At 59.8% G+C, this 25,419-nt stretch overlaps 2 protein-coding genes across 7 annotated transcripts in view; one reads left to right on the top strand and one right to left on the bottom strand.

Moving 5' to 3' along the window:
• Nucleotides 1-147: 147 nt before the first annotated feature.
• Nucleotides 148-11,548, bottom strand: STAT6 (signal transducer and activator of transcription 6). 3 transcript variants are annotated; one of them, XM_059491330.1, is made up of 20 exons: nucleotides 11,430-11,548; nucleotides 7,533-7,662; nucleotides 7,299-7,437; nucleotides 5,748-5,831; nucleotides 5,359-5,663; nucleotides 5,131-5,262; nucleotides 4,859-5,047; nucleotides 4,701-4,788; nucleotides 4,489-4,611; nucleotides 4,292-4,384; nucleotides 3,945-4,151; nucleotides 3,774-3,868; nucleotides 3,549-3,685; nucleotides 3,294-3,440; nucleotides 2,397-2,466; nucleotides 1,673-1,798; nucleotides 1,487-1,588; nucleotides 1,312-1,377; nucleotides 979-1,125; nucleotides 148-902 (listed from the first exon to the last, which is right to left on the bottom strand). In XM_059491330.1, exons 2-20 carry the CDS (start codon nucleotides 7,646-7,648, stop codon nucleotides 725-727), a joined length of 2,544 nt encoding a protein of 847 aa, XP_059347313.1. In that variant the 5' UTR covers nucleotides 7,649-7,662; nucleotides 11,430-11,548; the 3' UTR covers nucleotides 148-724. The 3 variants fall into 3 exon arrangements, with proteins under 3 accessions (XP_059347313.1, XP_059347311.1, XP_059347310.1); XM_059491328.1 differs by lacking the exon at nucleotides 11,430-11,548 and adding an exon at nucleotides 9,031-9,260; XM_059491327.1 differs by lacking the exon at nucleotides 11,430-11,548 and adding an exon at nucleotides 8,682-8,787.
• Nucleotides 11,549-14,736: 3,188 nt separating this feature from the next.
• Nucleotides 14,737-25,419, top strand: part of LRP1 (LDL receptor related protein 1) — a 123,042-nt gene continuing 112,359 nt past the window's right edge. For all 4 annotated transcript variants that reach the window (XM_059491168.1, XM_059491171.1, XM_059491169.1 and 1 more), the window contains exon 1: nucleotides 14,737-14,873. In XM_059491168.1, the coding sequence (XP_059347151.1) occupies nucleotides 14,801-14,873 (73 nt within the window). In that variant the 5' untranslated portion in view covers nucleotides 14,737-14,800. The remainder of the gene's footprint in view (nucleotides 14,874-25,419) is intronic.

The raw sequence follows: 25,419 nt of genomic DNA on the forward strand, positions 1-25,419 counted from the left end.
GGGAGGTGCTGTTCCCCCCCCGACCCCACCCCAAACCCCCTCCTTATCCCCCCCATCCCTACAAACCCAGCCCCGGGGTTCCCATTCACACCCCCACCCCCCCGTTAGGACTGTGTGGTGTCTTTTTAGAGCATTAGCGACTCTTCCTTTGTACCGTGTACAGTAGATTATTTATTTTGTTATTTTGGAATAAAACTTTATTTTATGGCTTATCTTCCTACCCCCCTTGCTCCAGCCTGGAGGCAGGGAGGGGGAGTGACGAACAAAAAACCCCAAAGCAAGCGCTGACTGCGGGGGTGCGGGGAGGGTCGTGTCCCCCACTTTCCATGGGGGTCCCGGTGTGTCCCCCCTCCTTTGCCGGGGGCACCGGGCTGGCACCTCCGCCCCGGCGCCGTTCGCGCTGCCGCCTCCCGCCCCCGCGGTGACTCATCCCGGCGGGCGTGGGCTGGGGGCACCGCGTGCGGCTGCTGCCGGTGCCCCCCACGCAGGACGGGGCCCCCCTAAACCCGCACCCCTCACCCGCGGACCCCCGGCAGGGGCGGGCAGCAATGCACGGAGGTGGGGGGGGACAGGGGTTACCCCAAATCACCCCAACATCGCCTTTCCCAGCTGGAGTTTTCACTGCTGCGGGAGTTGTGGCAAGTCCATGAACCCAGCAAGGCTGGGAGGGAGTGAGGGGAGGGGGTCGCAGTCCGATGTCCCCCTCCCCTCACCAGGAGCCCCCTCACGCGTGTCCTGGCCGGATGCTGTCATCCCACCGTGCGTCCCCCAGCCCCCAGGAGGACAGGCTGGAATTGGGGTACACGCTGTGCTGCTGGAGGGGGGCAAAGGGGGGCAACGGGGACACCTCCAGAAGGTGCTCCAACTCTGAGGCTGATGGCTGATCCATGCTGGGCGACATCCTGGGGACAGAAACAGCAGGGTGACAGGGTGGGGACTGGGAGAGGCTTCCCCCTGCTGTCCCCTCCCCGTGCTTACCACCGCGGAGGGCTCTGCAGCGACGCGTCCTCCATGAGCGGGAACGGGGGCAGCTCGGGCATGTCCACGTCCTGCGGATCCGCTGAGGGACCCGCGGGCAGCAGCTGCGGGACCTCCCCGGGCAGGAACTGGTTGGGCATGAAGGGTCTGGGGTGGCAAAGAATGGGGTAGAAACTGTCCCCCAGGGCACTCACCAGCCCCAAAGTATTGGGGGGCACTGCTTGGTTTATGGGGGGCTGGTGTGGGGCTCTGCCAGCTTGGCATTGGGTGGGGAGGGGGTAAAGGGGTGCACAGGGCATGGTGCCCCCCTTCCACCTGTGTGCCAGCTCTTACCCAGGGGTCCTGAAGGCAGGGTCCTGGCAGTGGGACAGCGAGGGAGGCGACAGCATCTGTGATGGGCTGTGGGGAGCAGGAGCACTCAGAGAGAGGGGAACACCCCTGAAATGTGCTGGGGGTGGTGGGGTGTCCCCCGTGCCCCCCACCCTGCCCTGCCCTGCCCTGCTCCTACCTGTGGAAGGGGGGGGTCAGCCTGTCGGGCACCGTCATGATGCTGCTCTCTACCGGGGGGTAGCCCCCAGGCATGGGCTGGGGGCAGAATGGAGTGGGGGAGCTGCAGTGCACACACACAGAGGTTCAGATTGAGGGGGGGGCACTGCCACAGCCCCCACCCCATGCCCCACAGCAGGGCACTCACCACATGGGGCCCAGCAGTGGCTGCAGATTCTCAGGGTGCAGCTCGTGCTGCAGCATGGGCAGGTTGAACATCTGGGCCTGGGGGGCCTCGGGGGGGGCCCCCATGGTGTTTGGAGGGTGCTGGTCCCTGCAAAAACACATGGAGCCCATCAGCACTGCCAGGCCCAGGCTCAGGGGGGGTTCTGAAGGGTGACATGTGCCACTGGGTGCTCAAGGGGGGCTCTGAAGGAGGACATGTGCCAGTGGGTGCTCAGGGGGGTTCTGAAGGGGGACATGTGCCAGGGGGGCTCTGAAAGGGGACATGTGCCACTGGGTGCTCAGGGGGGCTCTGAAGGGGGACATGTGCCAGTGGGTGCTCAAAGGGGGCTCTGAAGGGGGACATGTGCCACTGGGTGTTTAGGGGGGCTTTGAAGGGGGACATGTGCCAATGGGTGTTCAGGGGGGTTCTGAAAGGGGACATGTGCCACTGGGTGCTCAGGGGGGACTCTGAAGGGTGACATGTGCCAGTGGGTGCTCAAAGGGGGCTCTGAAGGGGGACATGTGCCAATGGGTGCTCGAGGAGAGGTGGGAGATGCACAGACATGCCCAGCACAGCTTGAGGGCTCTTTGCCCACCAGCACAGCTCTGTTTTCCGCAGTCAGGCATTTCCCCCTGCTGGCCAGGGGTCTGTGCAAACCCTGGCCCATATGCACACACCTCCGGCACAGAGATGGCCTCACACCCACCTTTCACTCTCCACAGTCATCTTGATGGCGGTGGAGACGTAGCCCCGGCCGTCCTTGCCTGTCTGCTCTTCTGCTCAGGGAGGAGAACCATCCATGAACCACCAACCCCACCATGCCCTGCCAACCATCTCTGCCAGCCCCAGCTGCCCCTGCGAGCCCTGGGGCCACCTGGGTGACACCCATAACCCCCCTCAGAGCATTGCTGGGGTGCAGAGTGTGTGTGACACCCTGAAGTTCATGGCAGAGGTGCAGACCACCAAGGGCTCCTCAAGGAGCACTACTTCTTCCTGGCCCAGAAGATCTTCAATGAAGAATAGCAGGTAGGTGAACAATTTTGTAATGTAGGGGTCTGAGGCCATATATCTTGTAGGATAGATCATGATACGACCAGTGCAATGGGGAAGAAGGTAAGGGAGTAGAAGTCTATTTTTAGGCTGATGGGGACTTTAAAGTTTATAATGAATTTTCATTCTCAGAAGGAGATGAGAGGATGGGCCCCTGCAGCCCAGGGCCCATCCAGGCCCTCCTCACTCACTGTTGCAGTGACTCCCAAATGCCTGGTCCATAACCCCCTCAGAGCATTGCTGGGGTGCAGAGGGACACCCCAGGACTCACCCAGGCCCTCCCCACTCACTGTTGTCAAAGGCCTGGTCCATAACCCCCCTCACAGCATTGCAGAGGGGCACCCCAGGGCCCATGCAGGCCCTCCTCACTCACTGTTGTACACCTGGTCCATAACCCCCCTCACAGCATTGCTGGGGTGCAGAAGGGGAGCCCAGGACCCATCCAGGCTCTCCCCACTCACTGTTGTAGTGACTCCCAAAGGCCTGGTCCATAACCCCCCTCACAGCATCGCAGTGGGACACCCCAGGCCCCATCCAGGCCCTCCCCACTCACTGTTGTAGTGACTCCCAAAGGCCTGGTCCTTGGGGATGTTGGGGTACAGGTTCCGCAGCTGCCCCAGGTCCCGGATGCGGTCGCCCAGGGAGCGGATGGACAGGTCCTTGGCAGAGAAGGGCTGGATGTTTTCCACCTGGCTGGAGCCTGAGTGAGGGGAGACACGTCACTGCATTCCAGTGCTGGTTCCTGGAAATGCCCACACCCCCTGGCAGTGAGGACCCCTCCCTTGCACAGCACCTGACCCCATCTCACCGTCCTTGCCCCGCATGACATAAGCGATGGTGACACCCCCGATCTCGGAGTCGCTGAAGCGGAGCAGGAAGGTCCCATCTGGCTGCATGCTCAGCAGCTTGCACACATACTGCTTGCTGATGAAGCCCATGATGAGCCTGGATGGGTAGGGAACAGGGATCAGGACCACCCATGGCAGTGGGGTGGGATCAGGACCCCCTCAAAGCCCAGCCCTGGGGCACCCACCTGTCCGACCAGTAACTTTTAAGGCATCTCTTGGTGAGGTCCAGGACTCCATCAAACCACTGCCAGAAGGTGAATCCCCGGCCAGGGAGGATCTCCTGAGGCAGAGAGAGGCCATGAGGCTCACTATGGTCACACTGGCCCCTGCCCACCCTGGCCATCCCTCGCAGTCACCTTGTTGAACTGGGCCCAGGAGACGTGGCGGCTCTGGAAGTCCTCGGGGCTGGCACTGTGGTCATTGAAGATCTTCTGGGCCAGGAAGAAGTAGTGCTCCTTGAGGAGCCCCTTGGTGGTCTGCACCTCTGCCATGAACTTCAGGTTCAGGGTGTCACACATCTTGTCCCAGGGCACACGCTCGGCCACCACAAAGGGCACCCGGTCCTGTGGCCGGGCAGGGGGACATCAGGACAGGATGCCCACCATGTCCCACCCTGGGCTCCTGCTCCCACCTGCACTGGTGGGAGTCCAAAGCCCAGTCAGCCCCAGTTTCCAGCTCCTTCCCTGCAGCTGGTGGCACTCACAATGTCAGAGAAGGCGTTGTCCCACAGCACGGTGGCTTTGGCGTTGTTGTCCTGGTTCCCGTGGACGATGACCACAATGGGCAGAGACAGGACCTGGGGGCACACAGTGTCCCTGAGCCAGGCGTGGTGGCTGCCCTGGGACTGTCCCAGCGTCCCACAGGGGAAGGCTCAGCACATCCAGCCCCATCCCATGGTACCTGGAGGTGGATGGAGATGTTGCTGGGGGTCAAGGTGACGTTGGTGCTGAAGAGGACGGCGCATTTCTCCTCCGTCACCGACTCTGAGCCCTTCCGCTCGCAGCGCTTGATCTTCTTCAGCAGCTGGGGAGGGAGAGCTGAGCATCCCCAGCCTCAGGACCCCCAAAACCCCAATGGAGGCCACAACCCAGCCCCTAGCTGGTGGCACTTACCACGTTTTTGAAGTTGGCACAGCAGTTCCCGCTGGTGGGGTTGGTCTCCAGTGCCACTGTGTTGTGCAAGATCTCCCCCGTGCTCTCACTGGGTAGAGAAGGGGATTAGGGGGGGAATGGTGGTTGGGAAACCCTCTTTCCCCACACCCACTGTTCACCTGAGGGTGTTGCTGTAGTTGCTGAGCTCCAGCTCCCGTGCCTGCTTCTCTGTCACCATGTCAGCCCTCACCACGTAGGGCTTGGGCAGTGCCTTCAGCAGCCGCGGGCCCAGCAGGAACCGCACGCTCGCCTGGAACTTGGTCTGGGTCTTCAGCACCTGTGGGGGCTGCTTCTCCACCAGGAAGGAGCTGAGGGACAAAGGGGCACCGTGGCACTTGGCACAGCCACCAGATCCACCTTAACCCTGGCCACCACAGCCCCCAGGTGTTACCTCTTGACCAGGCTGGACAAGACCTCGTTGAAGCGCTCCAGGAGCCGGGGCAGCAGCTCAGGGCCCAGCTCTGTGCTCGCTGCCATCACCTGCTGCTGCAGCTGGAAGTAAACCTCGACCAGGTTCTCACACCTGGGGAAAGGGGGACACTCAGCACCCCATCCTCACTCACCTGGTGGTGGGAGCAGGTTGCTCAGGATCCCTCAGCTTTGCCCTGTGCCCCCTCACCTCTTCTGCAGCGGTGCCAGATTCTCCTCAAAGATGGCCCCATTCCCTGCCAGCTGCTGTTGTCTCTTCCAAATCTGGATCCTCTTCAGGACCTGCTGTTTGGCCGCCTCCAGCTCCTTCACAGCCTCCAGGATGAGGGTGGGCAGCTCCCTGGGAGCCATGGGGCTCTGCACAGCCCCATCCCGCCCTGGCCCCTCCTCCTGGAGCGCCTGGATCTCCCGGATTCGGTGCTGCAGCCGCTGCAGCCCCAGGCTGAACTTCAGCTCCTCCTGCCGCCGGTGGAAGCTGAGAGGCAGATGATGGTCCTGGGGCAGAGCAGAGAGGGGTCAGGGGGGTTGTGGGTGGCTCTGCACCTCGGGGTGCCCGGGAGGAGGGCAGGGGACACCCACCCGTTTGAGCACGGCTGCCTTCTCGCCCTCCAGGACGGCTCTGACGACGGCCACCAGGCGCAGAGGGTCCCGGCAGAAGGTGCTCTGGGGAGGGGGACACAAATTAGGGGTGTCAGGGGGGACACCCTTGTCCCCTCCCACCCCTTCTCCTTCCCACAACACCTGGACAAAGTAATTCAGGGGTTCTGTAACAACCACAGAGCTGATTTCCAGCTTTAAAACCGCTTTAAATGGTGCACAGAATCATGGGATATCTGGAGTTGGAGGGAACATCAGGATCATCGGCTCCAACTCTATTTTTTTTGGTATAAAAAGTAGAGAATCAACTTCAAATAGAGAAAAAAAACATCCAAACTGAAAGGATTCCTGTGAGCATTTCCTCCAGCCTCCAGCCTGACACCTGGGGGAGACTCTCCCAGCTGCCCTGGGTGGATCAATGCTTTCCACTGAAAAAAACCAGGGAGAGGAATTCCCCTGCTGGCTCTGCCTCCCGTGTCCCCGTGCCAGCTTCTGCGGCCTTCACGCATTTCCCAAATTAGCAACTTCCCAAAACAGCAGCAGAAACACGATGGGGGAATGGCTGATGACGTGCTTGGTGGGTTCCTGTGCCGGTGGGAGCTCCAGTGTGGGGGTCTGGATGCAGCCCCGTGGGCTTTTCCAGGGAAAATTTGGAATTCAGGGCATGAGAAGCCCAAGTTTCGCTCCCATCTGCACCCTGTGGTTGCCCATCCTGGGGGTCACCTGGCCACAGCAGCACCAAGAGCAGGGAACAGCCTGGCTGGGCATGGAGGAGTGAGGATTTGGTGTTCTGGGATGAGGGATGGAGGGAGGAGTGAACACAGGAGGGCTGCTCTGCGTCAGCATTTTAAATAATAAAAAATCCCTAAGCTGAAACATCTGCTTGTTTCCTACAGCAAAAAAGCAACAAAGCAACAAAATCTTGTTTTGAAAAGTCACCCTGTTCCCCAGAAGTTGTGACTAAAGCTGATCCCTTCCCAAATGTTGAATATTAAAAAGGTCTGTTACCAAAAAAAGCAGAATTTTCAACCAGAATGGGGCTCTGGGACTGAGCCCTGCTCAGCTCTGGTGCTCCGAGCTCCACTGGCCAGAGGAGATAAATCAGAGGGTTGTGAAAGAGACAGAGCAATTCCAACAGCCTTGATAAGAGAAAGAGCACCAAAAATGAAACCCAGAGCTCATGGCAGGAGGAAATGCAGACCCACAAAGCCTGGAGGAAGGAGAAAACAAACACTCGAGCAGAAAATGGGGAACATCTGCAGAGACAGCCCTCAGGTACCAACAACTGGGGGCTGAGGGGCTCAGAGGGGTCCCCACAGGACCATTTCAGGGAAGATGTGGCTGCAGAACCTCAGACAGCAAAAACAATCCCAAAAACCCAATAGCTGAGTCTGTTCACTGCTCACAAGCCTGGAAAATTTTGTCACACAGGGACCATCCTTAGGCATTGAGCCCTTCCAGCATAAAATAACCAAGTTTTCCTGGGAGCTGGCTGCAATCCCAGCGTGGCCCAGCCCCAGGGTCCCTGCACACCTCGATGTTGCTGATTTGCTGCAGGATCTGGCACTGCTGCCCGTCGCTGCCGGCAGCGCTGTGGAGTTTGTCCAGCATGTCTGAGAGCATCCTACTGGCCATGCTGGTGCAGAAAGCATCTGAGCCATTGATGAACTCCCTGGAGAGGGGAAAAGTTGGGAGAATGGGCATGGATCCCACTCCTACCCCTGTGTGATCCCCAAATTCCAGGCAGGAAGGGTCTGGGGGACTCACCAGGGTTGGTTCTCCAGCCACTCGGCCAGGAGACAGCGCAGGCTCCGGGGAAACTCTGTGGAGAGGCTGCTGAACTCCTCTGGTGGCATGTGGGACACGAGGTTCCACAGGGACATCTTGGAACAGTCACCTGCAGGCAGGAGAGGGGATAGGGACCACTTGAGCAGCCCCCAGCCAGCCCTTGAGGGCCAAGAGCTGCTGCTTGTCCCTCCACGTCTGAACCCGCTGCTCCACTGGGCTGGGGCTGCTGGGGAGGAGGAGGAGGAGTGGGAAAGTTGATCCAGGATCAGCTTCTTGGGCAATCCTGGGCGGGCTGGCAGCCCACTTGTGCCTCAGTTTCCCGAATCTCTGGGGATTCCCTGCTCCTTTTGCCACAAGGATTTTCAAAGGGATGGGCAAGTGCTGCTGGACTGGGCATGGGAGAGCTGGAAGATTGTGGAACTCCTGGACAGCTGGAGAAGTGTGAACTCCCCCAAACTTGGTGAGGCTGTTCCACTGGGGTGACCCCAGTGAGGTGGCTTGGCTGTGCCCCAGAATTTCCTCAGGTGTCCCTCACAAGGAGGGCCCCTCACACTCAGTGGACTGCAGAGATCGGGAAAAGCAAGAACAGAACTGGAATGAGGCTTTACATAGGAAATTCTACCTGGAATGCCTGGGCTGGAGACCCTCACAGTCAGTGGGCTCAAGATATCAGGAGAGGCAAGAACAGAACTGGAATGAGGTGCTAGATTGGACATTCCACCTGGAATGGCTGAGTTGGAGGCCCTCACACAAGGTGGGCTCCAGAAATCAGGAAAAACAAGAACAGAACTGGAATGAGGGAATTCCACCTGGAGTGGCTGAGTTGGAGGCCCTCACACTCGGTAGGCTCCAGAGACCAGGAAAAGCAAGAACAGAACTGGAATGAGGGGTTACACAGGGAATTCCACCTGGAATGAGGCATTACATTGGGAATTCCACCTGGAATGCCTGAGCTGGAGGCCCTCAGACTCGGTAGGTTCCAGAGATCAGGAAAAGCAAGAACAGAACTGGAATGAGGGAATTCCACCTGGAATGCCCAGGCTGGAGGCCCTCACACTCAGCGGGCCTCAGAGATCAAGAAAAGCAAGAACAGAACTGGAATGAGGGAATTCCACCTGGAAATTCCACCTGGAATGGCTGAGTTGGAGGCCCTCACACTCGGTAGGCTCCAGAGATCAGGAAAAACAAGAACAGAACTGGAATGAGGCATTAGATTGGGAATTCCACCTGGAATGAGGGGCTAAATGGGGAATTCCACCTGGAAAGCCCGGGCTGGAGGCTCACGGCCCCACCGCACCCCAAGGTGGGCGTCGGAACCCCAACACTCCCAGCCCGTCCCCTCAGCACTGCCCGCGCCTCTTCCCGGCAGTTCCCGCCCTCGCTCCCGCCCCGCTCGCCCCCTCAGGCCCCGCCGCAGCCCCGCGGGCCCGCCCGGCCAGGGGGGTCTCCAGGCGCACACACACAAACAGACACACACCTCACTGCCGGTTCCGCCGGCCCCGCCCGGGGCCAAGGCCCGATCCCGCGGCGGATCCCGCAGCCCCGGTGGCGTCTCACAGCCCAGCCGAGGGGCCGGGCAGCGGCGGGACCCCCGGGGCGGCGCGGGCCGGGCCCGCCGTGCCCTCAGGCGAAGGGGCGAGCGCGGAGCCGCGGGCACGGCTCGAGTGCCCCCGCGGGCAGCGCGTTGTTCCCCACGGGCCTGGGCCGCGCGGAGCCGCCGAAGGCGTAGGGCGGAGGTGGAGCTGAGAGACTCCGAGAAGCCTACGAGGGGAAGGAAGCCGGCGTCACTGGGCAACGTCGCGGCCGGAGCAAACAAACGCCTGCGGCCTGCCCGGAGCCCTGAGGAGGGAGCAGCCCGAGGCTCGCCAGCCCTCAAGGTGCCACCCCAGGAAGGCACCGGTCATGGTGGCTGCAGGTTGACGCCTTCCAGAAATGCTTTTGCTTTCGACTTCACGCTGCCCGGAGTAAACATTCCAAGGATTCACTGCAGGGCATGAGGTGACTCCCAGGGGTCAATGCCCGGTGGGAAACGCACACAGCAGTTCTGGGAATGCTGCTGGGCTTTTCCCCACAGTCCCAATGGGATTCTTGGCAGGAGGGGGAAAAACAGCCTCTCCTTTTGCCACCCTCGAGGTTAATCCCCATGCTCCTTCCCCATTAAACCTGTATTTCTGCTCAGCCCTGGGAGGCAGTTGCTGGCTGGAAAGCGCCAACCTGGAGCGTAAGCCTTAAGCCAGGCATGCCTGGATCTGCTGGGAGCCTGCAGGAGAAGCTGCTCTGCTCCCTCCTCCTCCCACAGCCCAGGAGGAGCTCGAGGCGGGGGATCTGCCTTGTCCCCTCCTGGCATCAATCACAGCAGCTCTTTCAGCCCAGGCGTGCTCTGAATCCTTCCAATCCCAATTTCCAGCTTTCCCTCTTCTGGTTTTCCCAATTCCCTCCTGGGGGCAACATCCCATGGGGACCCTCCTCCAAAGGAAACCGAGGTCGCAGGTGTGTTATAGCCGGGAAAACCGGCTCGACACGGGGCAGGACACAACACAACACGGGAGGGGGAGAAGCCGCCCCCGACCCTCTCCCCCTCCCCAAACCCTCTCCACGCAGCCACTTTCGCTTCCTCCTCCACCCAAGAGCTTTGCCTACCCGCGAGGCTGGGCGAGAAGGTGGCTCAGGAGGAGGCCAGGCTCGGAGAGGGGGCTCAGGGACCCCCAGAGTCTCAGTACGAGCTTTGTGCTGTCACTGCAACAGGAAACCTTGTTCCCAAGCTGGAAGTGCCGTAACACTCCCCGTCCCCTTCCCGGTCCCGGGGTGCTGCCGTACATCCCACGGATGTTACTCATTAACCACTAGCCCTTGCTGGCAGCCAACCCTCAGCCCCCAATCCTGGGGCAGGCTGTGTTGGGGGGACAGGGATGGATCCCACCCCTGGCCATGTCCCCTCTGCGATGTCCCAGCCTGGATCTGTGATCTCCCAGCCCTCTGCACCCTCCTCACCCTGCGGGGGCACCTCAGAGCACGTTCCCTATCCTGCCCGCAAATTCCTCGAGGCTTTCTCGGATATTCCAAGGTTTTCCAAATGCTATGAACACCCGGACTTCTCTCTGACTCTGTCCTCACCGGGAAGAACCCGAGGAACATTTCTGCCCCTCAGCGTGCCTCAGTTTCCCCAGAGTGCTGAGGACGCCATTGCTGCCAGCCGAGGCTGAGGCCAGAACACAGGACACGGTGGGACACTGGTGACAGTGACACGAGGAGGACACCCACGTTTTGGGGGCATGAAATTTCCTCTGGTTCGTAGGAAAAGGAGCGGGGCCTTCCCAGCCGACCCAGCCCAGGATGACTCACAGCTCCGGGAGCCCGGCCTGGATTTGGTGCCGCTCCCGTCCCAGGAACTCACTGTCGAGGTCCACCAGTGGGACAGGGAAAAGAAGGGATCTTCCTTTGCCCCATGCATGCCCTGTCCCCAAGCAGCGCCAAGCTAGGAGAGTGGGGTGCCAGGAGAGTGGGGTGCCAGCAGAGCTGGATGCCAGCAGAGCTGCATGCCATCCTCAGTAGGTGCTCCAGACTTCGGGTCGAGCTGGGCTGCGTTTCCACCTCGGTGGCCGATACAGCCTCGGTGCCACCGGTCCCAGAGCCCCTTCCCCATCCCCATCCCATCCCCAAACACCCCAGTGAGGGGCTGACAAGGGGGACCTCCCCCTCAGCCTGTCACACGTGTCACTGCCCACCCCCGGAGGAGGGAGGTGTCCTTGGACACCCCCCCCAGCCCCGGGTATCCCCCACCCCTGGGATATCCCGTCCCACCCCGGTTCCCAGCTCGGTGCCCCGAACCGGGAGGTGCCAAGCAGCGGCAGAGCTCCCGGTCCCGCCCGCCGTTACCTGGCGAGAGCAGCCGCGGGCGGGGGGCGGCCGCTCCGGCCGGGCCCCGCGGCCTCTCGTTCACTCCATAGCGGCGGCGGGCGCGGCCGGTCCCCGCTCCGCCGGGAAGCGCCGAGCGCAGGAAGAGGGAGGAGACGCGTGAGCGGATCGATGGGAGGGCACCGGGATCGGGACGAGTCCCGGCAGGACGTGGGATCCCCGCACGTCGCCACCGAGGGGCTGCGGCACCCACCGGCTCCGCGTCCGTCCCATATCAGCCCCCACCCGGTCGTGACCCCACTCTTGCTCCGTATCTCCCCATTCCTGTCCTCCTTATCAAGACCACGCTCTTACCCCAAATCCCACTCGTGACCCCCATGCAGCCCCCACACACCCCCTGCTCGTACCCACGCGTGTCCCCCCGCCCCATCTGTGACACCCACTCCTGACCTAACTCCTGCTCTAATCAGGTCCTTCTTTGCCTCCCTTCCAAGCCCCCCGCCTACTCCCGTGGGTGCCCCCGGCCCATTCCCGCGGGTGTCCCGGTTCCGTGGCACCGCTGTTCCCGTGCGCACCGGGCCGTTGATCCCGGGCTGCACCTTCCCCGCACGGTTTGAACCCCGGTCCCCGTCTTGGGGTCCGTGCCCGTGGCTGGTCCCGGGCTGTGCTGCGCCCTCCGGTACCGAACCGAACACGGGAGCGGGGGCACTGAAAGTGGTGCTCATTGCTTGGGGGGGATTTGGTTCTTCACGGGGGTACCCGGCCCGCCCCGGGACGCTCCTTCAACCGCTCTGATCCCCGCGCCCACCGGAGCGGCGGGAGCAGCACCGGGCACGGCCGCCTCGGGGCCGCTAGGGGGCGCTGCCGCACCGCGGTGCTACCGGGGCGAACCGAGGGCGTCGGGGCCGGTGCTGCCAGGGCTGGGGATGCGGGACAGGGACTGGGGATGCGGGACCGGGGCCGGTGCTGCCGGGGCTGGGGATGCGGGACCGGGGGTGAGGGTGCGGTAGCGGGGCCGGTGCTGCCGGGGCTGGGGATGCGGTACCGGGGGTGGGGATGCGGTACCGGGGCTGGGGATGAAGTACCGGGGCTGGGGATGCGGTACCGTGGGTGGAGATACGGTACCGGGGGTGAGGATGCGATACCGGGACTGGGGATGCTGTACCGGGGGTGGGGATGCGGGACCGGGGGTGGGGATGTGGTATCGGGACTGGGGATGCGATACCGGGGTTGGGACATGGCTGTTCCTCCCGGCTCCTCCCGGGAACGCCAGTGAACTCTCGGTGTTGCCATTCCCAGCATCAAACGCGCCCGGGGGTCCCGCGAGCGCGGCTTATCCACGGTGTACCGGAACATCCCGGGAGAGTGGAAACCCGTTCGGGACTGGGAAAGGGCTTCCCGGCCCCCCCACGCCCCCGTCCAGGACGGTCTCGAGTGGGGAGGGGGCTGTGGGAGGAATCAGAATCGCACCCGCTCCCCGGGTCCTGTGCGACGTTTGGGGGCTCTGGGGGAATGCGAGGTACAGAACCGGCCCCCAAAACCCCTCCAGCCCACCGGGTTACACCGCGATTTTTGCCACCCCGGCACTTCTGCCGGGGCGGCGTCCCGGGAACATCTGGACGTTTTCCCGAACATCTGGCGCCGCAGCAGCCTGAATCACCCTCTCCCCCCGCAGCTGCCTGAGCGGGGTGGGGCGGAGCGGGCGTGTGACATAATTAAAAAAACATATGACATCACGCGGAGGGGTCGCATGGTGCCCGATTACGGCGTCGGCACCGCTGCCCATCTCCCTCCCCGGCCCCGGGCCCTGGCAGGCAGCGGAGTGGCCACTGGATGACGTCACGGCTCTGGCTCTGACGTCACGGCTCTCAGTCAAAGCAGGAGTTGGGTGAGTGATGGCGGGACTCCCATGATGGGGGTCTGCTGTTCTGGCCGCCCGGTCCTGAGCCTTGCTTCTGTAGCCACTGCAGGGATGGCTGGGGGGACGGCGAGGGTCCTGGGGGGTGACAGCTCTGGGGGGTGACGAGGGACTCCTTGCACTGGGGGGACAGTGAGGGTCACACTGCCCTGGGGGGGACAATGAGGGTCCCACTGCCCTTGGACATGGCGAGGGTCCTGTGCCCTGGAGGGTGACAGCTCTGGGGGGTGACAGGGGACAGTGAGGGTCCCACTGCCCTCGGACATGGCGAGGGTCCCACGACCCTTGGGGGGACAGTGAGGGTCCCAAAGCCCTTGGGGTGCTGATGGTGTTGCTGTCCTGGGAGAATGGCGATGCTCCTGATGCCTTCGGGGATGGTGAAGGGCCCGGGACAGCGAAGGTCCTGCAGCCCTGAGAGTGTCCCGCTGCCCCTGAGGATGATGAGGGTCCTGCTGCCTCGTTCGTTTCTGACCCACAGCCTGTACCGTGTGCCGGTAGAGGGGAGCTGGGCCTCCCCCGCACCTGGGGGCCACCACAGCAGGGCCGGGCCGGGCTCTGGAGCGGCATCGCGGGCCGGTACCGCGTGTGAACGGGACCCGCAGCGCTGTACCTGTACCTGTGTCACACCGGCCCCGGCCCTGGTGCCCTGCTCGTACCATACTGACACCGATACCGGCACCGGCACCGGACCCCTCCCGGACCATACTGACACCGACAGTCCCACCGGATCTCTGCCCGTACCATACTGACATGGACACTCCTACCGAATCTTTGAACGTACCATACTGACATTGATACCGGCACCGGACCCCTGACACCGATACCGACACCTCTGCCTGTATATATATTATTGACACCGGACCCCTGGCCGGACCGTACCGATACCAATACCGGTACCGGCACCGGACCGCTGCCCAGACCGATACCGGTACCGACACTGGACCCCTGGCCGGACCATACCGATACCAATACCGGTACCGACACGGGACCCTGTCCCTGCCCACACCCACCGGGGGGCGCAACCCCGGCCCCGCACGCGCATGCGCGTAGGACCCCCCCCCCCAACGCCACGCGCGTGTCCCCCCCCCCCCCCCCCCCGTTCCCGTCCGCGGCGGCGGCGGCTCGAGCCCGGTGACGTCAGGCGGGCGGCGGCGCGCTCTCCATCTCCCCCCCTCCCCAAAATCACCGTCCGCCCCTCCCTCCGCCGCGGCGGCGGCGCGCGCAGACCCCCCCGCCCCCCCCCATCCCCATCCCCCGCCGCCGCCGCCCCCCGGCCCCGCCGCCACCGCCACCGCCGCCGCCCAGCCCGGAGGGTCCGCCCGCCCCCCGGCCCGGCCCGGCCCGGCCACCGGCCCGCCCCCGCCCGCCCCCCGCGGATGTCGGTGCGCGGGCCCGGGACGCGCCGCCCCACGGGCAGCACGGCGTGAGGAGCCGCCGCTGCCGCCGCCGCCGCCGCCGCCGCCGAGCCGCCGGCATGGGGCCGCTGCTGGCCCTCGCCGGGAGCCTCCTGGCCCTGCTGGCCGCGCCCGCCGCCCGCGCCCTCGAAGGTGAGTCGGGGGGCGATACCGGCGGGGAGGGAGGGGGAGGCGCCGCCGCCGCTGTCGGGGGCGCGGGGAGGGGGCGGGGGGCGCCGCCGTGACAAAGCAGAGCGGGCGCAGCCCGGCCCCACCGCACCGTGGGGACACCGGAGGGACCGGCGGGCAGCGGGGAGCTGCGGGCCGGGCTGGGGAGGCGCGTCCTCCCCGCTCCCCTCCGCAGCGCACCGTGCGCCCCCCGCTCCGATCCCCCCGCAGCCGCCGGGGCCGCTCGCTGGCGCTCCCCGTTTTCTCCTTTTTACCCGTTCCCCTGGCTCCCACCCGCCGTCCATCCCATTTTCCTCTGGAATCCAAAGTTTTCCCCGCAGCCAAGCGGGAAAGTTGGAGCTCAGCACCGCTGCGGGAGCCGGGACTGGGGGTCCCGGTGTCCCGGGGGGTGACCGGGTCCGGGGTCCCAGCGGTCCCGGGGGTGCCCGTGACAGCCCGGCCTCGCCCCACGCTCCCCCTCTTGCATAACCGGGGCTGCTTCTCGCGGAGCCGCGACGCCCGGCTGCGGAGTTCGGCTGTGACCGGGCCTGGTGGCATTGGGAATGTGTTTATCCAGCCAACCGGGGCTGTTCGTTCCCCCCCATCCGTGTGTCCGTTTGTGCAGCCTCCCCCCCCCGTATCCGTCCATCCAGCTCCTTGCCAAACCGCTCGTTCCCAAGCCGTGCACGTCGCGTTCCCGGCCCTTATTGATCTATTCAGTAAATACTTGAGCTCGTCAGCTCCATGGCCGGGCTGGGAATGTGCGAGGGGCCGCTCTTGGCAGCGCCCGTGCTCCGCGCTGGCAGCGGCTCCAGCCGGGAACCGGCGGCCGTGGCGAAGTTCTCGCAACGCTTGGACGCTCCGGGGCTGTTTTTCCCTTCAAAAGCAGCGAAATTGGGGCAGTTTTGGCTTTCCTGTGACGGATTCCCCTCTGTCCTCACGGGAATGGCCTGGTGAAATGAGAGGCCGGGATGATGGATGAACGAGAGGGGGTTGTTTTTTGGTTTAGGGAGCAGGTTTTTCTGTCCCGTTCCTTTGCCCACCTCGGAGCAAAGCTGGAGAAGGGATTTGGTGTCGTGGCAGTGGCAGCATCTGACCCGTTGTGTCCGAGGGATGGAGAAGGAAGAGGAGGAGGAGGAGGAGGTTTGGGCAAACGCCAGATCCCTGGCCCAGATTCATGTCTGGGGCTGCAGGAGGCCGGAGCCTGTGGTTTCCATCCTCCAGCCCTTCCTCACCCTATTGAGGAGTGTCGGACACTTGATCTGTGTCCCTTGCAGGGAGGTGACAACAGCAGAGCAGCTCAGGGCACCTTTCACCCCCCCTCGGTGGCACCTGCGGGGCTGATTGAGCCCGACGAGCCGGGCAGTGCAGGTGGCCGAGAGCTGAGCCCTCTGGGGTCACCTCTCCGGGGACACGAGGTGTCGGTGGCACTCGGAGGTGGCTCGGAGCAGCCGGCGGATCCAGAAGTTGGTGGGGGCGGAAGGGAGGCAGTGCTCATTGCATAAGCTGCGTTGCCTTTGGAAACCAGGCTGCGGGAAGATGATGAGCTGGAAGGGAAGTTCTTCCATCCTCTGCTCCAAAACCAGGAGCTGGAGTGGGGCAGAGGATGCTCCTTCCCCCCTGCTGCATGTCCCCCTCTTCCTTAAGGGCTCCTTTTTGGGGATCTGATGGGGTCAAGGTGCTGTCCCACCACCTTGGGGTGCTGGGAGCTGCGTGAGGCTGTGGGTGGGGAGGAGGTGGAGGCATGTGGTGGATGTGGAGGCACCACAAGCACGTGGTTGGGTCGGTTAGGAGCCAGAATGTGCCACCAAGGTGCCACCTGAGCTGGTGCCTCGACCCTCGTAGTCCTGGCTGGGCTCTGGCTTCCCACAGTGAGGCTCTGGGAGAGGCCAGGAGGTCATTTGGAGCAGGGTGCAGGTCCCCATCCTTGTCTGGAGAATGAATTCCTCACACTCACAACCTCTGTTTGCAGCTCTGGGAGCTCTTTTCTTTTTGCTGGAGAAGAAGAGGACAAAGTCCAGCCGTGGGGCGGGAGGAAGCTTTTCCATGGGGAACAAAGGGCACTGGTGTGCAACTGCCAGTCTTGCCCAGTCCTCTGCCATTTACTGGGGTGGTGTGGGGCACCCCAGAGCCCCAGGAGTGGAACGAGGGCAGGCAGGGATCACCCTGTTCCTGTTTTGGAAATAGCTGTGGTTGAGGGTTGCTGAGATGTTTTGGTGCAGCACTTCCCTCGTGCCACCTTGGTGGTCTGGCACGTCCCATTTTGTGTCCCTGCGTGCCCATGTGTGTTCCCAGGTGTCCCCACCTGTGTTCCCAGGTGTTTTCCCGTGTGTTTTTCCATGTGTGTGTGTGTGTGTGTGCACACGTGTGGGTGTGCACACGCTTCCCTCAGCATGCAGGGACACGCCCGGAGCTGCTCTGGGTTCAGTGGAGGTGAACAGTGGAGGTTTGAGGTGCTGGGAGGAGAAGGAGCTGCTGGAAGGGGGTTCCTCCATGCAGTGTCCAGAGGGGTTTCCATCATTCCTCTGTGGAGCATTGTAGCATCCCATTTTTATTTTTTAGAGCATCCCAGCAGGACAATTGTGCTTCCAGCAGCCCTGTGGGGCTCTGTCCTCGTGTGAAAGGTGTCCCATGAGAGGTCTGACCACTGACCTCTGGCGCCAAGTGCTCCCTGTCCCTGCTGGGGCATTTCTGGAGCATCCCTGGCAGCGGTGCTCCAGGGATGAAGCTTTGGGGTGCTTTGGGGTGAAGCCCAGGTGTTGCCTCCTCGCTGTTTCTGAAGCTTCTGAGGCTCAGTGGGTGCTGTGGGAGTGTCCATCATTCTTTTATGGAGCATTGTAGCATCCCATATTTATTTTTCAGAGCATTCCAGTAGGACAGTTGTGCTTCCAGCAGCCCTGTGGGGCTCTATCCTCATGTGAAAGGTGTCCAGTGAAAGGTCTGACCACTGACCTCTGGCTCCAAGTGCTCCCTGTCCCTGATGGTGGAGAATCCCTGGCAGCGGTGCCAGCTTTGGGGTGAAGCTGAGGCATTTCTGAAGCTCCTGAGGCTCAGTGGGTACTGTGGGGGTGTCCATCCTTCCTGTGTGGGGCATTGTAGCATCCCATTTTTATGTTTTAGAGCATCCCAGCAGGACAATTGTACTTCCAGCAGCTCTGTGGGGCTCTGTCCTTGTGTGAAAGGTGTTGGGGAGTCACATTTTGGGAGTCCAGTAAGAGAACTGACCGCTGACCTCTGGCTCCAAGTTCTCCCTGTCCCTGCTGGGGCATCTCTGGAGCATCCCTGGCAGTGGTGCCAGCTTTGGGGTGAAACCCAGGCATTTCTGAAGCTCTTGAGGCTCAGTGGGCGCTGTGGGGGTGGGAGCAGCTGTGGCAGCCCCCTCTCCTTCGGTGTCTCAGCCCCACCACTCGCTCCTCGTGTTCTCTCCCTGCTGCTTCCATGTGCTCCGGGGGAGCCTGAGAACCGGCAAGGAGCGGGGGCTGCTCCAGCTGGTGATGAAAACTGGGTAAAAACTGGGTTTTAACCAGTGGTAAAAACTGGGGAGAAAAAACATCCAGGTCCTCCCTGTGCCTTCAAGACCCTTTTTTCTGGAGGAGCTGGCTCCAGGTGTTCTGTGGTTTCTGTTTGCCCCCAGCCCATGCTTGACCACAGGTCAAGCTTTTCCTCCGGTGTTAAAAACTGGTTAAAAACTGTGTTAAAAACTGGCGAGGAAAACCACCCAGGTCCTCCCTGTGCCTTCAAGGCCCTGGTTTCTGGAGCGTCCTCCTCGGATTTTGTTCTATGGTTCTTCTTTGCCCCCAGCCCATGCTTGACCTATGGTCAAGCTTTTCCTCCAGTGCTAAAAACTGGGTAAAAACTGGGTTTTAAACCAGTTTTAAAAACTTATTGGGATGATGGGGAGAAAAAATTATCCAGGTCCTCTCTGTGCCTTCTAGGCCCTGGTTTCTGGAGGAGTTAGATCCTGGTGTTCTGTGGTTCTTCTCTTTGCCCCCAGCCCATTCTTGACCCATGCTCAAGCTTTTCCTCCAGTGTTAAAAACTGGGTAAAAACTGTGTTTTAACCAGTGTTAAAAACTGGTTTGGGATGATGGGGAGCAAAACCTTCAAGGCCCTGGTTTCTGGAGCATCCTCCTCATATGTTGTTCTGTGGTTCCTCTTCACCCCCAGCCCATTCTTGACCTGTGGTTGCCCAGTGGGGCTGTCCAGGCTCTGCTCTGCTGCATTTCCCTCTCCTCTCCTCTCCTCTCAGGAACAGCAGGATTGGAGTGGAAAGTCAGAGCCAAATGAAGGGAAAAGCTGTGTAAAGCAGCTCCTGGGTGGGGTCCTGAAAACAGCCCTGGAGTCAGCTGAGGGGACCGGGTGGTGGCAGGAGAAGCTTTGAGGAGAGAGGCTTGGCTCCCAAAATCCATCCTCCCACTGCTTGGGATGAGGGTGTTTGGGCAAGGACCATCACTCCTTCCCCCTCCAGGAGGGCACGGGGGGACCTGGCTGTCCCTCAAGGCTGTGACAACATCCAGGTCACCTCCTAATGCTCATTAAGCTGGGGAGGGGGATGGAGGGTGGGCAGGGTGAGGGCCAGGAGCTCTTTGGGGAGAAACTGTGAGCACTGGTGGCATCTGTAGAGTGGCAGGGTGAGAATAATGGGCACTGGGGTCTGTGCCAGCACTCTGCTGCCCCGTGGCTGCCCAGTGAGGCTCATCCTGGTCCAGCAGCCCTGATGAGGAGGGATCTACTCTGGCTGTCAGGTGGATCCTGCTGCTGAGGCTTTTCCATCATCTCAGGAGCACTGGGATGGTGTCCACAGTGGGGTTTCTGTGCCTTGGGAGCTGTGCCTGTGTCTGCGACCCCTCCAGAGCACCCCAGGGATTTTGCCCAGTGTGTCCCTTGAGGCTCATCCTGGTGCAGCAGCCTGGATGAGGAGGGATCTGCTCTGGCTGTCAGGTGGATCCTGAGGACTTCCCACCATCTCAGGAGCACTGGGATGCTCCACAAGGAGTGGGACAGCTCGTGGGGATGGTGTCCACAGTGGGATTTTGGGATTTGGCTGCTTTGGGAGCTGTGCCTGTGTCTGTGACCCCCAGAGCACCCCAGGGATTTTGGCTGTGCCTTCAGGAGCTGTCCCAAGCCCTTGGATGGAGTTTTGCAGGCAGCACGTGGTTCTCCAGCGTCCTTTGACCAGCTGGGGTTTGCATGGGAGGCGCTTCCCGAAATCACAGCCAGGGCCGGGCCCTGGGGGCCCCGGAGTGCCCGGGAGAGGGGAGGACACACAGGATGTGCCACATCCTGCTGACTCAGCAGGGCCATCAGCCCGCGGCTTTGTCATGGGGCGGGAGGTTCCTCTTCCAGGCTGGGGATGATTTCAGTTCCCAGATCCACTCCAAGCACTTTCCTAGAGCAGATAAATCCTTTTTTGTGCCCTCCCCGGCCTCCTAGACCTGAACTTCTCTCTGTGAGAGTTCCTGCCAAGCCCTGAGTCCTCTCCCAGCTCACCCCAACCACCCATGGGGCTCCACTGGGATGAATCCAGTGGTTCCAGAGTTGGGAAGGGGCTCCTTGAAGAGGGTGCTGACCTCAGGAATGACACCTGAGAGCAGCAGATTCATCAGCCTGTGTCCTTCCCACAATCCTGCCTTTGCCACTGAATGATTTCAGTTCCCAGATCCACTCCAAGCATTTTCCTGGAGCTGATAAATCCTTTCTTGTGCTCCCCAGACCTCCCAGCCCTGATGGGGTCTGAACCTCTCTCTGTGAGAGTTCCTGCCAAGCCCAGAGTCCTCTCCCAGCTCACCCATGGGATGAATCCAGTGGTCCCAGATTTGGGAAGGGGCTCCTTGGGGTGGGTGCTGACCCCAGGAGAGGCACCTGAGAGCAGCAGGTACATCAGCCTCTTTCCTTCTCACAATCCTGCCTTTGCCAAGCAGACAGGACCCTCCTTGTGCTTGGCATGAATTTTATCTCCATCACCTCCCAGAGAGCGTGTCCAGCTGTGTTCCCTCTCCAGGAACTTGGCCTTGGTGCCTTTCAGAGTGCCTGGGGACGTTTTTCATCCATCCCTGCCATCCTCAGGCTCTCCCATCTCCCCCAGCTGCAGTTTGGATGCTTTCCCCCCTCTCCTTGAGGTTTTACAATCCACCTCAAGCTATTTGCAGCCCAGGTTTTGCTGCTGACTGAACTTTCCAGCCCTTTTTTCCTGGCCAGCCTGACCTGCCAGCTGCGGCCGCACCAAATATTTTCAGCATTTTCTAACTCGGCTCAAACTCGTTGTTTTCTTTATTTTTGAAGGAAAAACACAGGCTGGGCCGTGAGGGTTGGCCTGGATGTTGTTCCGTCGTGAGAGGTTGAGTTCCTCAACGTGGTCTGGCTGTTTTTAGGGCTAAATTTAGACTCCAGTGTCCTTCCTGAGGCAGGGAAGGGAGAGCTGCAGTCATGCAGATGCTGTGCAGGATCACAGACAGTCCCAGCACCTCTCCTGGGCTTGGCAGCAGAATTCTTGGATAAATGACCTTGCTGGCAGCTCTGAGCTCCTCCAGTGGGACTGTGCTTGCAGTGCCACCGAGGGGAGGGATGGGAAGAGCATCCCTGGCTCCAGGAAGGTGAGAGCAGCTCTGTGGTGTCCAAAATGTGTGGATTGGGGCAGCAGTGGGAATTGTGGATGTCTGGGAGGGAGGCTAATTGAGTTGGAAGTTGCATCTTTAATTGAGTGGACTAATTAGGCTTTTGCCAGATGGTGTTTCTCCAAATGAGAGCACGGTGAGGATGGGCAGGTGTTGGGGGTCACATCCTGGGGACAGGAAAATATGGGGGAGGTCTCATCCTGAGGATGGGCAGATATTGGGGGTCACATCCTAGAGACAGGCAGAGATTGGGGGGGAGTCTCATCCTAAGGATGGGCAGGTGTTGGGAGGCACATCCTGGGGACAGGCAGATATTGGGGGTCTCATCCTGAGGATGGGCAGGTGCTGGGGGTCCCCTCTCTCTGCTTCCCTGTGCCCTGCATGCTGGTGATTTTCTCAAAACTGGAATGTTGTGGCCTAAAGGGTGGCACAGGGACACAAATCCTCAGTCCTGGGGAGCAGCAGGATGCCCCTGTGCCCACCCTGCCGCTCTGGTGTGCCAGTGTGTGCCCACCCAGTCCAGCTGCTACTGATGCCACTCATCTTTCCGGTCCCCTGCTGCCAGTGTCACCACCCCTGGGCTGTCCCTGGCTCTGTCCCTGCCAGGAGAGCAGCTCCAGATGATTTATGTCACTTGAGGGGGGCACAGATACCCCAAACCATGATCCAGCTGATCCTCTCTAATATCATCCTAATCATTAAGAAGCTATGAACCATCTTTAGCATTTTAAACTAAAGAAAAAGGGCTTCCCTCGTCCTTAATGCCTCAACTAAACCCTAGCCCTGATTTTTTATCATGCTCACTTCATGACTTTAATTATCCAACCCAAACTTCTGTATCAATTTTTATTTTTATTTTTATTTTTATTTTTATTTTTATTTTTATTTTTATTTTTATTTTTATTTTTATTTTTATTTTTATTTTTATTTTTATTTTTATTTTTATTTTTATTTTATGTTTATGTTTATTTTTAGTTTTATTTTATTTTTCTTTTTATTCTTAAATTTATTTTTATTTTTATTTTTATTTTTAATTCAAATTTTATTCTATTTTTATTTTTATTTTTATTTTTAATTTTTATTAAATTTTCTTTTTCTTTTAAGTTTAATTTTAATTTTTATATTTATATTTATATGTACAATTTTATTTTTATTTATATTTATATGTATAAATTTATTTTTATTTATATTTATATATATAAATAATTATTATTATTCTATCAATTATTATTATTCCTATCAATAAATGTGAATTGTCCCATCGGTGGTCCCATCCTCTCCAGGCACCGGGAGCTGCTCCCAACACAAGGAAAAAGCTGTGAAACATTTCCTCCCGGCGGGTATCGTGGTGCTTTTTTATTGTTTGCAAAAGGAAGCACTTGGCTTTAATACTTCCCGCTCCAGCCGCCTTCCCCGCGCTCGGGGCGGCTGCTCCGGGGCACCGGGCGTGGAACGGGGGCGGTGCCGCCGCCGCCTCCGCCCGGTCCGGCCGCGCATCCTTGGGTCGGTGCCCGCGTCCGAGGCTCCGCTTCCTGCCACAGCCCCGGCCCTTCCAGATGGGCTCGCTCAGCCTCTCCTCTGCCGGCCTGCAGCGCGTTTTCCCCCGGGAAAAGTGAATTTGGAGCTTGGTTTGGTCACCGGTGCTGTGCTCTCCTCCCCGGCTGCTCTGATGCCTGTCTCTATTGTATAAAATCTTAAATTTTCTTTCCTTGCAACTTTCAGAGGTTAAAGCCAGTGAAGCCTCTCTGCTGGCCTGCAGCATGTTTTCCCCTGGGAAAAGTGAATTTGGAGCCTGGTTTGGTCACCAGTGCTGTGCTCTCATCCCCATCCCTATGCTCTTCCAGCTGTTTAAAATCCTAAATTTTCTCTTCCTGTAACTTACAGAGGTGAAGCCTCTCCTCTGCTGGCCTGCAGCATGTTTTCCCCTGGGAAAAGTGAATTTGGAGCCTGGTTTGGTCACCAGTGCTGCGCTCTCATCCCCAGCTGCTCTGATGCCCATCCCATTGCTCTTTCAGCTGTTTAAAATCCTAAATTTTCTTTTCCTCCAACTTACAGGGGTGAAGCCTCTCCTCTGCTGGTCTGCAGCGTGTTTTCCCCCAGGAAAAGTGAATTTGGAGTCTGGTTTACTCAGCAGCACCGTACTGTCCTCCCTGGCTGCTCTGATGCCCATCCCTACATTCTTTCAGCTGTATAAAATCCTAAATTTTCTTTCCCTGCAACTTACAGAGGTTAAAAACAGCAAAATCAGGGTTTCTGAGCTGCAGGAACCCCCTGGGAGCATCTGGTGGAGATGCCAAGGGGTCAGGCAGAATTTGGGACGCAGCCCCAGCTCAGGGCTGGCTGTGCCAATTCCTCTTTCACCATTTGTACCAGTTACACACAGATGGGACATTTCACCGTGCCAGGGATGGTTTCCCAGTGCAGGACCTGCTTTTCCAGGATGTGCTGTCAAGGAATCCCCAAAGCTTTGCCCTCACCAGTGCTGGGTGACACTGGAGCCACCATGGGCTGGTTTGGCTTGGATTTGGGGACTGGGATGGGAATTGGTGGCAGCCAAAAACTGTGGCAGGAGCAGGGCAGGACCATGGTGTTGTTTGGGGTTGTTATCCCTGGAGAGACCTTGAGGTTGTAGGAGATTGTGCCATGCCATGGTGGCTCTGTGACCTTGTGCTCCCCAGAGCTGGGAGATGCTCTGAGGTCCCCCAGTGGATCCAGGTCCTCAGGAGACATCAGGAGGTTTGGAAGAGGTCTGGAGCTCCATCTCCTCATGCCTTGATGTTCTCCAGCCTCTCAGAGCATCTCGTGAGGCTGCTCTGATTGGGATGGATCTTTCCCACTGGTCCTGTTCCACACATTCTCCCATTATTGCCCACCTGGACACTCCCCATAGCAAGGGACACCCATGGATTGGGAGCCACAGTGAAGAGCCACAGGTGTGACCACCCCAAGGATCCCAAATCCACCCCGAGGATCCCAAATCCTATGGATTGGGAGCCACAGTGAGAAACCACAGGTGTGGCCACCCCAAGGATCCCAAATCCACCCCAAGGATCCCAAATCCCATGGATTGGGAGCCACAGTGAGGAGCCACAGGTTTGGCCACCCCAAGAATCCCAAATCCACCCCAAGGATCTCAAATACACCCCAAGGATCCCAAATCCCATGGATTGGGAGCCACAGTGAGGAGCCACAGGTTTGGCCACCCTGAGGATCCCAAATCCACCCCAAGGATCCCAAATCCACCCCAAGGATCTCAAATTCACCCCAAGGATCCCAAATCCACCCTGAGGATCCCAAATCCACCCCAAGGATCCCAAATCCACCCCGAGGATCCCAAATCCCATGGATTGGGAGCCACAGTGAGGAGCCACAGGTGTGGCCACCCCGAGGATCCCAAATCCACCCCAAGGATCCCAAATCCCAGCTGGATCATCCCTGGCTCCGTTCACACGGAGCAGGTGGAGCCGAATCCAGAGCAGCTTCCCGCTCTGCTCGGGAATAAAAGTCCCTTTATGCCGGAATAATTAGTGTACTCAGAGCATGCTAATTATTCTGGGATAAAAGTGACTTTTATTCCAGCAGAGTGTCCTCTCAAAGGGCCCTTTCTGCCCGCTCCCAGGGCACAATAGCTGCTCTGCTCCGTTTCCCCATCCCAGACAAAGTCCTTATTTGCGGAGGCAGCGAAATTGAGTTGACTAATGAATTAAGGCCAATGGTTCTGGCCGTGCTCCAACCCTTTGAAAGCCTTGGCGAGCTGATGCCCGGCCTGCTGGGAGGAAGCACAGACCCTCCTGCCCCACCAAGCCCCTGGCAGCCTCCTCTCCTCTCCCCATCCTCCCTCCCTTCCAGCTGCTGGGATGAAATGCCTATTAATCTATCCTGTGGAATTGCTTTATTCCAGGGCTCTGGAGGGAGCCT

Source organism: Ammospiza nelsoni, chromosome 32 (assembly GCF_027579445.1).
Source record: "Ammospiza nelsoni isolate bAmmNel1 chromosome 32, bAmmNel1.pri, whole genome shotgun sequence".
Lineage (NCBI taxonomy): Eukaryota > Metazoa > Chordata > Aves > Passeriformes > Passerellidae > Ammospiza > Ammospiza nelsoni.